Here is a 15,940-nt window from a genome sequence, read left to right on the forward strand (position 1 = left end):
GCTGAGGGAACTCCTGAAGTCTTGTTGTCGCAAGCTCTCTGTTGATGATGGCAGTGACTTCTTGTTTCCAACAGCATCTCTCAGCTCTTGTGACCTCCGTCACTACACATCCATTGTGTTCACTGCAATGACGTTCCATTTCATGTGAACTTAGCTTATGTGAATTTGAAATAGGGCCCTATAAAAATACTAATAAAGTCTTCATGCACGCACTCCATGAAACACAACAAATTCTACTTTACATTTATTCCTCCAGGGAAAACTGCCTTGAATTATGTGTTTTAAATTGCATGACATCTTCAGGAGCTCATCCCTGGCAAACCAATGTGATGGGGTCTGCAACCTGCCAAACGAGCGTTAAGGCTTACTAAAGTGTCTCATTCAGTCCTCCAGTGATCCCAGGACACTGGAGTCCTTGGACCCTTCAATAGGAGGAAACGGAGGTCTTATTTTTTTTATTTAAAAAAATTTTAATGTTTATTTTTGAGAGAGAGAGAGAGAGAGAGAGAACAAACAAGCGGGGGAGCAGCAGAATGAGAGGGAGACACAGAATCGGAAGCAGGCTCCAGGCTCTGAGCTGTCAGCACAGAGTCCGACATGATGTGCAAACTCACAAACCGTGAGATCATGACCTGAGCCAATGTCGGACACTCAACTGACTGAGCCACCCAGGTGCACCGAGGAAACTGAGGTTTTAGAAGGTTAAGTAATTTCCCCAAGTTCCTTGGCCATTTAGCAAGAATTCAAATCCAAGTTGGCCTGGCTGTTTCTTTCCTTTCTTTCTTTTCCATCTTCATATTCTCCCCAATTTCTCTCTCCCTCTCCGCACCCCCCCAACACCGACCGCACAAATATCTATTAAGTGGAGGATCATCTCATTATCCTACCCAAAGCTGGTGGTGGTCTTTCTAATACTGAAATAATCCAAGCGCCTCTTTTCTTCATTGGGGTTGTGTGTTACACTTGGGCAATTTGCTCCTGACTCCCACTCCCTTCTCATTTCTGCCCTTCTTTGAGAACATACTGCACTTGTTTTTATCACTGAGGGTGCAGCTGCAGAAAGCAGACTCTGGGAGAAATCAGTACTTCTGAGCTTACCATAAGGAGCTTAGAATGTGCGGAGGCACGCACAAACCCAAGCACAGGGGAGACGCCCCGCGTCTGGCTTCCTCCCCTTCCTCCAGATGCCACGCCCTCCTCATCTTGGTAGGCTCCCCAGATGCCTGCAGGTGCAGAAGGTTGAGAGACCTGGGGGGGGCCTTTCTGCACGGTGTCCCTTTGGTGCCTCTAAGAGGGGATCATCCAGTACTCCTTATAGATGCTGGGGTTCGCAGCTCTCCCCTTCTTTCAGCCTCTCCACCCACAACAACTGATACAGGTCGCACGCTTTGGCCAGCTACTCTGCACTGTATCTCCGACCACCATAATGGAGAGAAACTGATTCATCTTTGGATATGGTATCAGCTCTCTAGGCCTGTGTGCCACCCAACACACTAATCGGTCCCTGAAGGTTGCTCAGGTCCTGTCCTGAGGAAAGTTTTGTGACTTAAGGAGCACCATTTGGAACTAAACGGCTCCTGTGGACACCAGGCTTGCAGGCACTGCCACCCAATGGCTGTCTCTACAAACAGCACCTTCACAGGAGTTCACTCCATGTTCTACCCAGAACTGAACCAGAGCATAAGGAAGGCATGGAGAGAAAATGGGGTAGGGGTGGTGACGCTGGGATGCACCAGCTGCTCAGTGCTGCCACCATCCCTCTCTGCCAAGGAAATCTGATTTTCCTGGCATTCAACAGCAGAGGTGAGCTCTTTAATGAGGCAATAAAAATGGCAACTTGACAGCGGCGTTATAAAGATAAAATTGTAAGACACCAAGAATCTTTGGCACTAGCATTAATTTGACAGCCTGTGTTTCTTCTGATGATATTTTTACAGTGACTGAATATAGGTAAGAGTCAAGACAGAAAATCAAAGCCAAAATTCTCATATCCACTATTGTTGATTACGAGCTGTATAAGATGTAGACATGCATTTAATAAAATGATTGTCTCCCTCATAAAGTAGGAATGGAGAGGGTGGTGGTGTATTTCACAGCACGAAATAAAAGACAAGTTCACTGGAGTTACCAAAGGCTTCTCTTCCAAGTAGTCAAACCACAAGGCTTCTGCAACCAATAGGTAGCCTTCATTTCAACAGCTCCATCAACCAGGGTTAATTAAAAATCTGCTTTCTCAATTAGAGAAGAGAAACTGTACTGTACAGAGCAGAAAAGCTTCTTTTCTGGCTTAGCAACAGTTTATATGTATAGTTTGAGAATAAACATTGACTCAAGCAGGTGGGTGTGAGAGGCCATTCCACTAAAAGAAAGAAAAATATCTTCATATTTTAAGATGGTTTTATGAATCCATTTTGTCTCTTTTCTATTAAAAAAATACTACTTGGTTGGTCATGGTCATCTGTGACTTTTCTCTCCTGTAGAGAGCTTCTCTCCTCTATATGTGTTCATAACTAGCCTTCCTTGGTTGTCTGCTGTTGAAATGTCACAGCTTTCTGAGGTCAGCCCAGAAGCCGAGAATGTGGACATATTTTTGTTGACAAACTGTCAGATGAGAGTGACTTGCCCACGAAGGATGGAGAGGGCATCCGAGCTGTAAGGACAGTAAGCCAATCCTGGTACAATGATGATTCACTCTGCTGTGCTGAGGATAAACCCTGGGTAGAAAATGGCCCAACTCCTAAACAACCAGCTTCGTGACATGGAATATGGTGACATTTTTAATAGGAACAAATTATGGGACGAAAGTAAATGAGTTGATGGCTTGATTTTGCATATTAAAACTGATCTGAGTATATAATAAAAAATTGGACTCAAAAAATGCTAAGACAGTGTTGAAAAGAACATTGATGCAAAATACCTTAAAGAAATGTCAATACGATGCCAAAACAAGGCAGCAATGAGCTAAATGCCACCATCTAACTGACGTGTTCAAATATCAGATAAACGTTTACTTAGTGCCACACAAACCGAGCCCACTTGACTGGCTCTACTTTTTCACCAGATAGATTTGCCAACTACATCAATTGTGAAGTCATGAGAATAATGCATACACTTCTTTCTCTTAGTGCAAATAAAGAGTAATCTGGATATCATCGCCTATAAAGACCAAAGTTAATTTTTTTTTTTAGTTTTTGTTGTCCTGGTTTTGTTCTGGTAGCTGATCCTTCATCTAAAGCATGGACTGTGAAAGGAATTTGAATTTATATACAGCTTGGATAACCTGTCATTCCACAGAAACTATGGGGCACTTATTATATGCTCAAAGGCTTGTCCTGGGTGGCATAGATACAAATGACATTACTGGATCCCTCCAGGATCACATACTTTAGCTGGGTAGATAAAACATGCATACATGAAGCAAAGACTAAATTGTATGATCTTAAGTGTAATACAAATTCTAAAGAAGGGCAAGATCACTGTGGACTAGAATAGGCAGAAAAAGAATCACTCTGGAGATGGAATTTGAGCTACTCCTTGAGGAATTATCTGGAAATAAACAAGTAGAGGAAAGGCAGGAAGAATTTCTATGCAGGGAGAAATATATAGACTAGGTGTTCTCAACCTTAACACTATTAACATTGGGGACTAGATAATTCTTTGTCATGGGGATGGTCTTTTTTTAAGTTTATTTATTTATTTTTGAGAGTGACTGTGTGTGAGCAGGGAAGGGGGAGGCAGAGAGAGAGGGAGGGAAGGAAACAGAGAATCCCAAACAGGCTCTGCACTGTCAGCACAAAGCTTGATGAGGGGCTCAAACTCATGAACCTGCAAGATTATGACCTGAGCAGAAATCAAGAGTCAGTTAACTGACTGAGCCACCCAGGTGCCCCAAGGAGATGGTCCTATGAATTGCTGGGCATTTACAGCAGTAACCAGGCCTCTGTCCACTAGAAGCCAGTGGCAAAAAGCTACTCTCCAGTTGGGAGAACCAAAAATATCTTCGGACATTGCCAAATGTCTTCTCAGAACATCACCCCCAGTTGAGAACCACTGGACTAGATATAGATACGTGGGTTTGGGGAGATTTTGCTTTCTCCATCTCAGAGTTTATCAACCTCAGAATTACCCACATTTTGGGTTGGATAATTCTTCATTGTGGGGGTTGCCCTGTGCATTATAGGATACCTAGCAGCATTTCTGACCCCAACGTCCTAGACACAAGCAGCATCTATGGTTGTGACAACTCACAATATCTCCAGACATTGCCACATGCCCCCTGGGGTGCAAAATAACACCCATTTATGAACCACTGGGATTCACAGCAGTAATGAAGCACTCCCTCCAGTGTAAGCAGAATTGCTTAAACAAAGTATAAGGTTCATGTTAGGAAAGAGTGGAATAAGATTTATTAACTAGGGTGGACACATGCTGTGCAAGATCTTGGATCCTAGAGCCTGTAATAAGCAGCCTTGGCAGTTGTTAAACAGATGTGTTGCAAAATGAGATTGAGATTTTAAATTTAATCTCGCAGAAGCAAAAGGATAAAGGGCCATGGGGAAGAACTGAATACAGGGAGGGGGGCTCCATCAGCAAATTATAACAACTAGGTTTAAGTATTGATAGCCAGGGTTGTAGTGACATCTTTAAAATGGAGAGAAAAGAGTAAACCCAAGGGTGCCTTGCAGAAAGAAACGGTGACCTTTTATAACAGATCAAATACTAGAGATTAAGGCAAAGAAAGAACCAACGTGAAACTACGTAAGCTAGTGGGAAGAAAGATTCAAATGAGATAAAAGGGAAGGAAGGGCATTTAAGAAGTTTCATTTTGCAAATACTAACTGCAGGCATTTTCGAATTAGCACAGGAGAGGTGAGAGGTCAGGACTGAATGATGGATTTTGGAGTGTTGGAAACACAAAACCCTGAAAAATCTCTGTGGTTTAATACACTGAACGTTTATTTCTCAAATTATGCTCCAATGTAGAATGGGTGGCCCTGGGTCTTCTAGGGATCCTGGCTTCTTTTATCTTTGGCAGGGTCATCTTAAATGAGTAACATCCAAGATGGCTGCAGAAGGGTTCAGTCATAAGGACCTCATGGGAAATTTTAGAGGTCCCAAAGTGGCATATATCACTTCTGCCCACTTTTCACTGGGGATCCTACTAAACTGGCAAATCTTATCTTACTGGTGTCCCAAGAAAAGGAAATGGAGTTCATGAGAACTTGGACAATCTCTGCTATAGGACGGACACCCGCACATACATGAACACACACACACACACACACACACACACACACACACACACACACACAAGAAGAAAACTACAGGACTGGATGAATTCGTTGAGGACATGAAGATAAAGGGGGAAATCAAAGAGGGAGAGTTCAAGAAACATTTGTGAATAACAAATAGAAGATTCAGCAAAGAATTCAGAGATGCTGTTAGAAAGCTTGGAAGAGAACCAGCCTTGTGTAGAGTTGAAACAGGCAAGAGGGAAGGAAGGTAAATTTGGGTAAAAAAGGGAAAATGTCCACTTTTGCTAAGCATCTTGCTTTTGAAAACAAAAAACAATCCGGATAATTAGGAAAGGACTCAGACATCTATACCCCACCTCAAACCATCATTAGCTTGTCTTGAGCAGTCTGAAACCCAAACCCCTCTGCCTGGCCTTCAATGTGCTGGTGCAGCCTATCTGCCCACATCCTATCATGCACTTCCCAGGTACCCAGCATATCCTGGTTACCAGGTTGTTCACAATCCCTGAACCCACTTACGCTTCCATCTTCATGGTTTTGCTCTTCTAGCTGGTTCCACTCACCATAGTCCTGGCTTTCCTCAAGCCCTAAGTCAAATGTCACATCATTGAAGAATGAAGCCTTTTCTGACCTTCTCTGTCAATATCAACCTCCCCATATTCCAACAGCCTTTTGGTCTTTCCTTTACTTTGGCACGTGAGACCATTCACTTTGAATCAGTTGTATGTTCACTTGACTGTCTCCCCCAGTAGACCATGAATTTCCCAAGCACCAGCAGCATGCCTGTGATGTACAACCCCAGGACAAACCAGACAGCACACAGTCTAGGTCAGGGAATAGCAAAAGTTTTCTGTCAAGGACCATATAGTAAGTATTTTAGGTTTTGCAGGTCATATGGGCTCTGTCGCAGCTACTCAACTGTGCCATTTTAGTGTAAAAGCAGGCATAGACAATATGTAAATGAATGGGTGTGGTTTTGTTCCAATAAAACGTTATTTATAAAACATGTGGTGGGCCAGATTTGATCCATAGGCCATAATTTGCTGCTCCCTGACATATGGGAATGACACTTCCTGGAGCACAGTGTGAACAGAGTCCTGTGAAGTGTAATCGGAGAAGTATCCATGTATACCTTAGTTACACCTCCCACCAGCACCTAGAACAGAGCCTCCACGTAGTAGGCCCTCAATGTTTATGTTTCTGAATTAAATATGCCTGGAAAGATACCAACTCAGTGAGTCATAATAGCATTTTGAGAGCTTAATTACCTTTGAAAACTATTTTTTTGCAAGATTGTACTAAAGTAGCTCATGAAGCAATCATGTAAGCCCAAGAATCATAAAAAGAATGTATGACAGGGGAAGATGTGAGCTAACAACATCTAGGGATTAGCAGCAAAAGAGAGAGAGAATCTGCCATCAGAGCTGGGTAAAAGCAACAAAAAGGCATTTCAATCCTCAGAGACCAGCACCGAGGAACATCACATCATATGTAATAGATGTCTCAAAATACCCTCTAAATCCATGTTAATAATGCATTTAATGCCAGCACTTCAATGCTGGAAAGATGTTCATGATTTGGAGGAAACTCAGAGGCCAACCAAAATGATTAAGAGACTGAAAGGACTCATTTATGAGCAGCCATAAAAGAAGCCGAATACATGCTTGGCCTGCTGATGGCCAGGACGAAATGGGAAAAACATTTACAAATTACTAAATGCTATAAACACGAGGAAGGGGAGGAATGATGGTGGTCAGCTCTATTGGACTTAGCTCTTGGTATGGACATATCTCAGGCATTGACAAATTCCTCTCATTATTGGGTCTTAAAACATTTACGACCCTTCTGAATAATATATAACTGGGAATTCTGTGATTGGTAATGTTCTATTATTACGGGGAACACGACTGCTCCAGAAGAGCAAATAGAAGACAAATTACAGGGGAACAGGACTGCTCCAGAAGAGAAAATACAAGACAAATGATTGCTTATTAAGAGAAGGAACATTCCGGGCATGCTAAGTGTGCTGAGAGAATTAAAATGCACCAACGGTCCACTCCTAGAAATATCCACTATATGCAACTGTGGGTAATGTTCTACAGGATAAAATTGCTGCAATTTAATACAAAGGCGGAAAGATGGCCAGGTAATTCCTTCATTCTTTCTGTCATTCAGTCATTAATTTTTCCATCCATCCCACATATCTAATGCTTACTCATTATCTGCCAGGTCCTGTGCTGGTGATTCAAAGATTAATAACACACAGAGCCTGTCAAAAAAAAAAAAAGCTTATGGTCTAGTGGTGGGGTCGGAAGATCATGGAGTAAGACGGAACACACAGGTTAGAGAGGGGATGACGGGAGAGCAAAGGAAAGTGGCCCTTACCCCACATGAGAGAGAGTAGGAAGGTTGGGGAGGCTTCCCAGGTAAGCCAGCATCTGAGTCAAGTCCTGAAAGATTCTGAGGAGTCTGCAAGTCAGAAAGAATGAGAAGAGGCATCCTACATGGGAAGGGTTCTAGATTCAAATTGCTAGAGACGATGAAGTGCTGGACCGTTTGTCACAATGTACGTGGAACTGACCAGTAGTTCAGGTTGACAGAGACAAATACTGTAAAGCAGGTGGTAACCTTAAAAATAATAACTAGGGGCGCCTGGGTGGCTCAGCCAGTTAAGCGTCAGACTTCGGCTCAGGGCATGATCTCATGGTTTGTGGGTTTGAGCCCCGTGTCGGGCTCGGTGCAGACAGCTCGGAGCCTGGAGCCTGCTTCCGATTCTGTGTCTCCCTCTCTCTCTGCCCCTCCCCTGCTTGTGCTCTGTTTCTCTGTCTCAATAATAAATAAACATTAAAAAAAATAAAAAATAATAACTGGAGGGTCATCCAGGTGGCTCAGTTGGTTAGGTATCAGACTCTTGATTTTGGCTCAGGTCATGATCTCACATTTCTGAGATTGAACCCAGTGTCAGGCTTGGGGTGGAGCCTGCAAGGGATTCTCCCTCTCCCTCTCCCTCTCCCTCTCCCTCTCCCCTACTAGCATGCACAAGTGTGCTCTCTCTCTCTCAAAAAATTATTATAATAATTGGAACATGTTAAAATCATGGGTGATTTTTTATTTTCCTTGATTTTTCTGTCTTTTCCAAGATTTCTCCATTAATAAAAGTCACACCTTTATGCAGGCAAATAATTGCAAACATTCATAAAGCACATCTTCCGTGCCAAATACTATTGTAAGCATTTTGCATATATTGTGATTTTATCCACAGAACTCTGAGATGTCATTCCCCTATGATACCAGTGAGATAGGAGGGAGAAGGAGGTTAAACAATATGACATAGAGTCAGCAACAGAGCAGTGTTTTCTACCTGGGGCATCTTGCTCTAGAGCCTCTGCTTTCACAATGGCTGTGTTGCTACTAACTCTAAGTTTGAAGCTTATTTTCATATCATTTACTCCCATAATCCCACTCCAAAAATTGGTCTGACAAAGAATCAGAGATGCAGTCAAATATTTTGGGAGAAGAACGTTCATAGCCTCAAAATTTATAGTAGCAAAGAAACAGAACTATAAATCACCTATATGTCCTGTAATACAGAATGACTAACCATGGTCTGAACTATTATGCAAGCACACTTTAGAAGAAAGTTAAATGATGTAGGAAATGCTCACTAAAAAGGTCAAAGAGAAATGTAAGATACAAACTGAATTGGCATAATCCTAGTAGTATGTTTGTGTGTGTCTGGAAAAGAAATCCACTAGTCAGACTGGGAGTCAATTCCAATCTTTTTCATTTATTTATTTTGACAGAGACAGAGACAGCATGAGTGGGGGAGGGGCAGAAAGAGCGAGATCGAGAGAGAATCCCAAGCAGGCTCTACACTGGCAGTGTGGAGACTGATGCAGGGCTTGAACTCACGAAACCATGACATCAGGACCAGAGCTGAAACCAAGAGTCAGACACTCAACCGACTGAGCCACCTAGGCATCCCTCCAATTCCAGGCTTAGCTCTGTCATTTAATTAGCTTTGTGACCTTGGGTAATAACTTAATCTCTCTGTATTCCAGTTTCCTCATCAGGAAATGGGGGTAAGGGGCCCCTGGGTGGCTCAGTAAGTTAAGTGTCTGACTTTGGCTCAGATCACGCATGATCTCACGGTTTGTGAGTTCGAGCCCCATGTCGGGCTCTGTGCTGACGGCTCAGAGCCTGGAGCCCACTTTGGATTCTGTGTCTCCCTCTCTCTCTGTCCCCGGATCATCTCTGTCTCTCTCAAAAATAAAACAAAAAATGAAAATGGGGGTACTATAGTTCTTGTAGTGGCTAGAAAATTAATACAGGTAAAATGCTTACAATACAGGCTGGTAAACACTCAGTGTCTGCTATCAAAAAAAAAAAAACCAAACGGAAACCTTATTCAAAAATTAGAGCTACATTAAGCTAGCAGTTTGATAAGACTTTGTAGTGTGGGGTCTAATAGGTTACAACATCATCTAGTTATTTTTTAAAAAATAACTGGAATTGAGATAAAGGGCACTTTCCATTCCAGGTAAAACCTAGTTGCTTTCAGAATATGCTTTCTCAAGTTTTAAGATCTACTAAATACTCAACCAACCACTGAAGTGTTTCAAAGTTTCCTTTTTAACCAGATACCATCCTAAGACTAGAGCCCTAATGTTTTATTTGGGTCAAAAATTCTTGAATTGTGGCAGTTTTAAACTATCTAGAAATGTGTTTTCATGTCAGCATCAATTGATGGATGGAAATTACAAACTGATTTTTGAAGGGCCCAAAGCCATACAGACCCTATTTCTCATGAAGATTTTAGAATTACCTTAATTACGCTAGTTTTTAAATATTAAGAAAAAATAGAAGGAAAGAAACAATTTCAAAAGTTTGTTTTTTCTTTTTTTCACTAAGGAAATTCTTGCAGTCATCTTCAGAGCTTGGCGTCAGGGCTGAGGCTGCTGAAGCAGATGGGCTATACTGAAGGAGATGACCAAGGGCCTGGGGCATGTAATTTTCACTGCTTGGCCCAGAATCTGCAAAGTGGAAGAGAAAATGCTTAAGCACTCTCTCTCACTCTCTCTCTCTTTTAGTTAATGTTTATTCATTTTTGAGAGAGAGACAGAGTGTGAGCAGAGTAGAGGCAGAGAGAGAGAGAGGGAAACACAGAATCCAAAGCAGGTGCCAGGCTCTGAGCTGTCAGCACAGAGCCTGATGTGGGGTTCAAATTCATGAGCCATGAGATCACGACCTGAGCCAAAGTCAGACACTTAATCGACTGAGCCATCCAGGCACCCCTTAAGCACTCTCATAAGGAAAGGAGAGAAAATCCTTGATGAAGGAAAATGGGGTATTCTGCCTCTCAGAACATTAGGAACCTGATTTCCGCACAAGTTTTCATGGTGCCCCATCCTCTCTCTCTTCCAGGTGTCCTACGTAAAAGCGATTGACATCTGGATGGCAGTGTGCCTTCTGTTTGTGTTTGCTGCCTTACTGGAATACGCAGCAGTGAACTTTGTCTCCAGGCAACACAAGGAGTTCCTGCGGCTCCGGAAAAAACAGAAGAGGCAGAATAAGGTACAGTTGACCCTCAGCGCAGACAAAGTCAGGTAGAGCTTGAGGTAGTTAGCCAAGCAAAATAATTGAGAAAACAGAATACATAGTGAGCAAGAAGCTAAGGTTAATTTTTGTCCTGATCTGTCCTACTATACAGAATTACGGCTCTGCTTCGTTCTTTAAAATGAGGGCAGGGTTGTCATAGTCAGCAAATAAAAACACAGGACATGCAGTTAAACCTGAATTTTAGATAAACAAATAGCATTTGGCATAAATATGCCCGAAATATTATATGGGAGATACTTGTACTAATAAACTATTTATCTGTGTTTGATCTGGCCACTCTAATTGGAGATATTGATTCAATTTGACAAAATTGCTTTAAAATCCTGTTGTTCTGCATATTAATAATTTGTGTGGATGTGACTTTGGGGACATAGCTGCTTTGATTGACTTTTTCATCAATTGCTCTGGTCTCACGTAAATAAGGCCCCAACCCATGTGGGTCACAACTTGATAAATCTAATCAAACTGACCTCATTGTCTTGACTTAAACTTTAAAACATAAACCCAAAGTTTACACTATCCAGAGGTTTGAGGTGTCAAGTATATAGCTCAAAATCATTAGCTCTATTGAATCCCAAGCTTGCTAGTCCCTTAGAGGTATACTGGAAGCACATTAGAATAGCCCGGGGTGGGGGGCTTTCAAAAATCCTAAACCTTGTCTACACCCCATACCAATTAAATCCCAGTCTTGGGATGGGGCACAGGAGTCTGGATTTCTGAAGCTCCCCCCAGGTCATTTCAGTGTGTAGAAACATTGGAGAAGCAGATTATAAACGTTGGTTTATAATCTAATTTCATAGAGGACACCAGAAGGCTTGTACTGGTTTTCTGTTTCACATTCTGGGAGAGAAACAAGCCCTTTGATATGGACAATGCTACTGCCTGTAACAACGGTGCTAGAGAACTGACGTTCAAATTTTATATACAGGAAATTAGAGAGAGATTTCAAATTTGTTCCCCTCAAATTTGAGAAATTAACCCTGCTATCAAAACCACAGTTATATGCTACTGCTACTCACTGTTGATCTTAATGCTTCCAAATACCCAGATGCAAAGCTAAACGTTCATTGTGACTTGGATGTTGGTTACATTGAGGAGCTTGTATGTGTATGAGCTCAGAGAATCCTGACCTCATCTGCCAAAACCCCATTTCTCTTCTCAACCTCTACAGCCTAGGGAAACACACACACACACATGCTCTTTGCTATACATTGTTGAACATCAAGCCTTTCTCAGTGTTCTCCTCCTCACCTCCCTGTTGATGATAACCATTTACTCAACCTCACCCACAGGAGTCTAGCACAAAGTGGCATGTGTGCCACCCAGGAAATTACTAGAATGTGAGAATTCAGCCCATAAACTGTATTCCCAGAATTCCTTGGCTTAGCATAGTAGATGGCCCGGACTGCATAGTCTCCTAGACCAGACATGGAAAATGGGTTTCACCTTGCTTCCCAATTCGGAATCATTGGTAGGACCTCCTTGGAATGCTATGTGAAGACTCTTAGGCTGTATCTGTAGCTTATCTCATCATCAGAATCACAGGGAACACTTGTCAAAAGTACATATTCTTGCACAGATTCCCAAACCTAGGCATCACCGTCTGCAAGGGGAGGTCACTAAGAATTAATAATTTTCACAAGAGTCCCTAGTGAGTCATGTTATGATAAGTTTGCAGAAGCCTGGGTAGTAATAGAGCAAGCAGGAGAAAATACGAAAGATGAAGTAGTAGAAAATGTGGTTGGAGGAATGGGTGGTTTCAGATTCATATACGACTTTGCAGGCCAGTCATAAAGGAATGGATTTTATTCTAACTGACTGCAATACATGAATTAGTTTCAACATAGCAAATGTAAGTCTATCAAGTGGATAGTAGTTCGTGGAGTCAAGAGTAGCAGCTGCAGATCAGTTAGGAGGCTATTACAGAAATCTTCCAACCCATGAGCATAGAAGCTCTTCCCATTTCTTTGTGTCACATTTAATATCTTTCATCAGTGTTTTACTGTTTTCAGAGTACAGACCTTCCACTTCTTTCATTAGGCATACTCCTCGTTATCTTATTATTTTTGGTGCAGTTGTAAATGGGATCGTTTTCTTAATTTCTCTTTCTGCTGCTTCATTATTGGCGTATAGGAATGCAACAGATTTCTGTACATAGATTTTGTATTCTGCAATTTCAATGAATTCATTTAACAGTTCTCACAATTTTCTGATGGAGTCTTTTGGGTTCTCTATCTATAGTACCATGTCATTTGCAAATAGTGGAAGTTTTACTTCTTCCCTGCCAATTTGGATGCCTTTTATGACTTTTTGTTGTCTGACTGCTGTGGCTGGGACTTCCAGCACTGCACTGAATAAAAGTGGTCAGAGTGGATGGCCTTGTCTTGTTCCTGACCTTAGGGAAAAAGCTCTGACTTCTTCCTCATTGAGGATGAGGTTTGCTGGGAGTTTTCATAGATGGCATTTATTACGTTGTAGGATGTCCCATCTAAAACTACTTTGTTGAGGGTTTCTTTTAAATCATGAAATGGATGTTGTACTTTGTCAAATGCTTTTCTGCTTCTACTGAAATGATCATATGGGTCTTAACCTTTCTCTTATTGACGTATCATGTTATTTGCAAATATTGAACCATCCTTGCATCCTCAAATTAAATCCCACTTGATCATGGTGAATGATTTTTTCTTAAATGGATTCTGTTTGCTCGTATTTTATTGAGAATTTTTGCATCCATGTTCATCAGTGATATTGGCCTGTAGTTCTCTTTCTTAGTGGTGTCTTTATCAGTTTTGGGTAACAAGGTAATGCTGGCCTCATAGAAAGAATTTGGAAGTTTTGCTTCCTTTTCTATTTTTTGGAATATTTGAGAAGAATAGCTATTCAACAATACAAGAAACAACAGGTGTTGGCGAGGATGTGGAGAAAATGGAACACTTGTGCACTGTTGGTGGGACTGCAAACTGCTGCAGCCACTGTGGAAAAGAGTATGGAGGCTCCTCAACAAGTGAAAAATAGGGGCACCCAGGTGGCTCACTTGGTTAAGCGTCGACTTTGGCTCAGGTCATGATCTCGTGGTTCATTAAGCCCCACATCTGGCTCTAGGCTGACAGCTTAGAACCTGGAGCTGGTTTCAGATTCTGTGTATCCTTCTCTCTCTCTCTGCCCTTCCCCTACCTGCATTCCTCTCTCAAAAACAAACATTGAAAAAGAGGAAGGAAGAGAGCAAGATAGTATGGGCACAGCAAAGAGGAGCAAGAAGGGCATCTGAAATGGCTGACGGTGGTGGGCATTATAGGAAGACTCTTTTGAGATGCCAGTTGGCATTGGTTTTCACTGCTCTGTCTTAAAAAATATTGAGAAATCTAAGTTTATATGTTTTGCATGGAGATGTTGAGTTGGATTGTGCATCTCAAAATGGCCATTCAAAATACAAAGTTTGGGGCACCTGGGTGGCTCAGTCAGTTAAGCGTCCAGCTTTGGCTTAGGTCATGATCTCACAGTTCATGGGTTCGAGCCCTGCGTAGGGCTCTGTGCTGACAGCTAGCTCAGAGCCTGGAGCCTGCTTCAGATTCTGTATCTCCCTCTCTCTCTGACCCTCCCCTGTTCCCACTGTCTCTGTCTCTCAAAAATAAAGAACATTTAAAAAGTTTAAAAAAAAAATACAAAGCTTAATGAACAAATGTAAGATTTTAGAGGGAGGTGGGGAACAAAACAAATCATGTTTGGACCTTTGCAGTCAAGGCTCTTATTTTCATTGACAATTAAATTTTTAAAAAAAGAGTAGGAGACATTTCTAATTATGCATCCCTTAGGAAATGGCATCTTTTTCTCTAAGGCAGCACTTAAAGTCTTTTAAATCTGAAGCATGGTAAGAAAAAAAAAGTGGTAATAAGAGCTAACACTGATTGAGGGTTTACTATATACCAGGCACTGTTTTAGGAACTTTTCCATACAGTAATTGATTTAATCCCTACCACAGCGAAGGGAGTGGTGTGATCATACAGCCCAGCTTACTGTGCAAAGTCCTGGTTTTGCCTGTTTTCCTGATGCCTTGGTGTAGCTTAGCATTTGTTATGCATTAATAATTTTAAACAATTTATTAATAGTTACATTAACATAAAGTGAAATGGGTTTGGTTGACCTCTACTTTATACAGCTGGTTTCTATCATGGTGTAATCTTCTGGGGGGAGGGCGGTCTACGTGTTCAGTGGACAACTTCTCACTTTAACACGTAGTAAAATCTTAAAAATAGCCATCACTATTCCTGGCTTTTTTTTTTTTTTTTTACCCTTACCAGAAGCAATGTCATATCACTCTCTTTCCAGGATAGCTCAAAGGGAACTTGCTGTTATCAAAACAAAGTGCACTTGGACACAAGAGACCAGGAATAAAGGGTTCTTTCTTCTGGCCTTTGTCAGTACTGGGACACTGCCATCCTGCTGGCCACTTGGGGTGCCAGCCTTGGTCCACAACATGGCACAGAAAATCCGTGACACTAGTAGGCCACCACTTGGTGGGAACACATGGTTTAATGGACAAAAAACAAAAGAGATGTGGAGCAGTCTTGCTGTTGAGTGTCAGAATGTTCACAATTGAACGGTGTGGTCATTTTTTGCAGGATAACTTTACTGTTTGATAACGCATTTTTATTTTGTAATACTTAACATTACAGAGCTGAATTGTCTCTTAGTGCTATCTTCCCTATCCCAATTGTCCTTGTTAGGATAAATTACATAGTCATGCTGTCAAAAATGAAGGCAGTATTCTTATCTTTATCTTAGAGATGAGAAAACTAAAGCAAAGAGAGTTTCAGTAAAATGCCCAAAGCCACACACACGGGCAGTCTGGATCCAAAGTCCCTGACCTCAGCTGCTGGTGCTGAGTTCACATTTTACATCTTACATTATGACCCCATATCTCACATACTTCAAACAAACACCTCTAATGCACTCTAATAGTCCATTCTGCTTTTAAAAAATTTTTATGTTTATTTCTGAGAGAGACAGAACATGAGCAGGGGAGTGGCAGAGAGAGAAGGAGACACAGAATCTGAAGCAGGCTCTAG

At 41.7% G+C, this 15,940-nt stretch overlaps 1 protein-coding gene across 1 annotated transcript in view; it reads left to right on the top strand.

Annotated features, from left to right (window-relative positions):
* GLRA2 (glycine receptor alpha 2) overlaps nt 1-15,940 on the top strand; it is a 171,496-nt gene that overhangs the window by 124,563 nt on the left and 30,993 nt on the right. Inside the window, exon 7 of the mRNA XM_029931013.1 lies at nt 10,680-10,829. Coding sequence (XP_029786873.1) covers nt 10,680-10,829 — 150 coding nt within the window. The remainder of the gene's footprint in view (nt 1-10,679; nt 10,830-15,940) is intronic.

Source organism: Suricata suricatta, chromosome X (genome assembly GCF_006229205.1).
Source record: "Suricata suricatta isolate VVHF042 chromosome X, meerkat_22Aug2017_6uvM2_HiC, whole genome shotgun sequence".
Lineage (NCBI taxonomy): Eukaryota > Metazoa > Chordata > Mammalia > Carnivora > Herpestidae > Suricata > Suricata suricatta.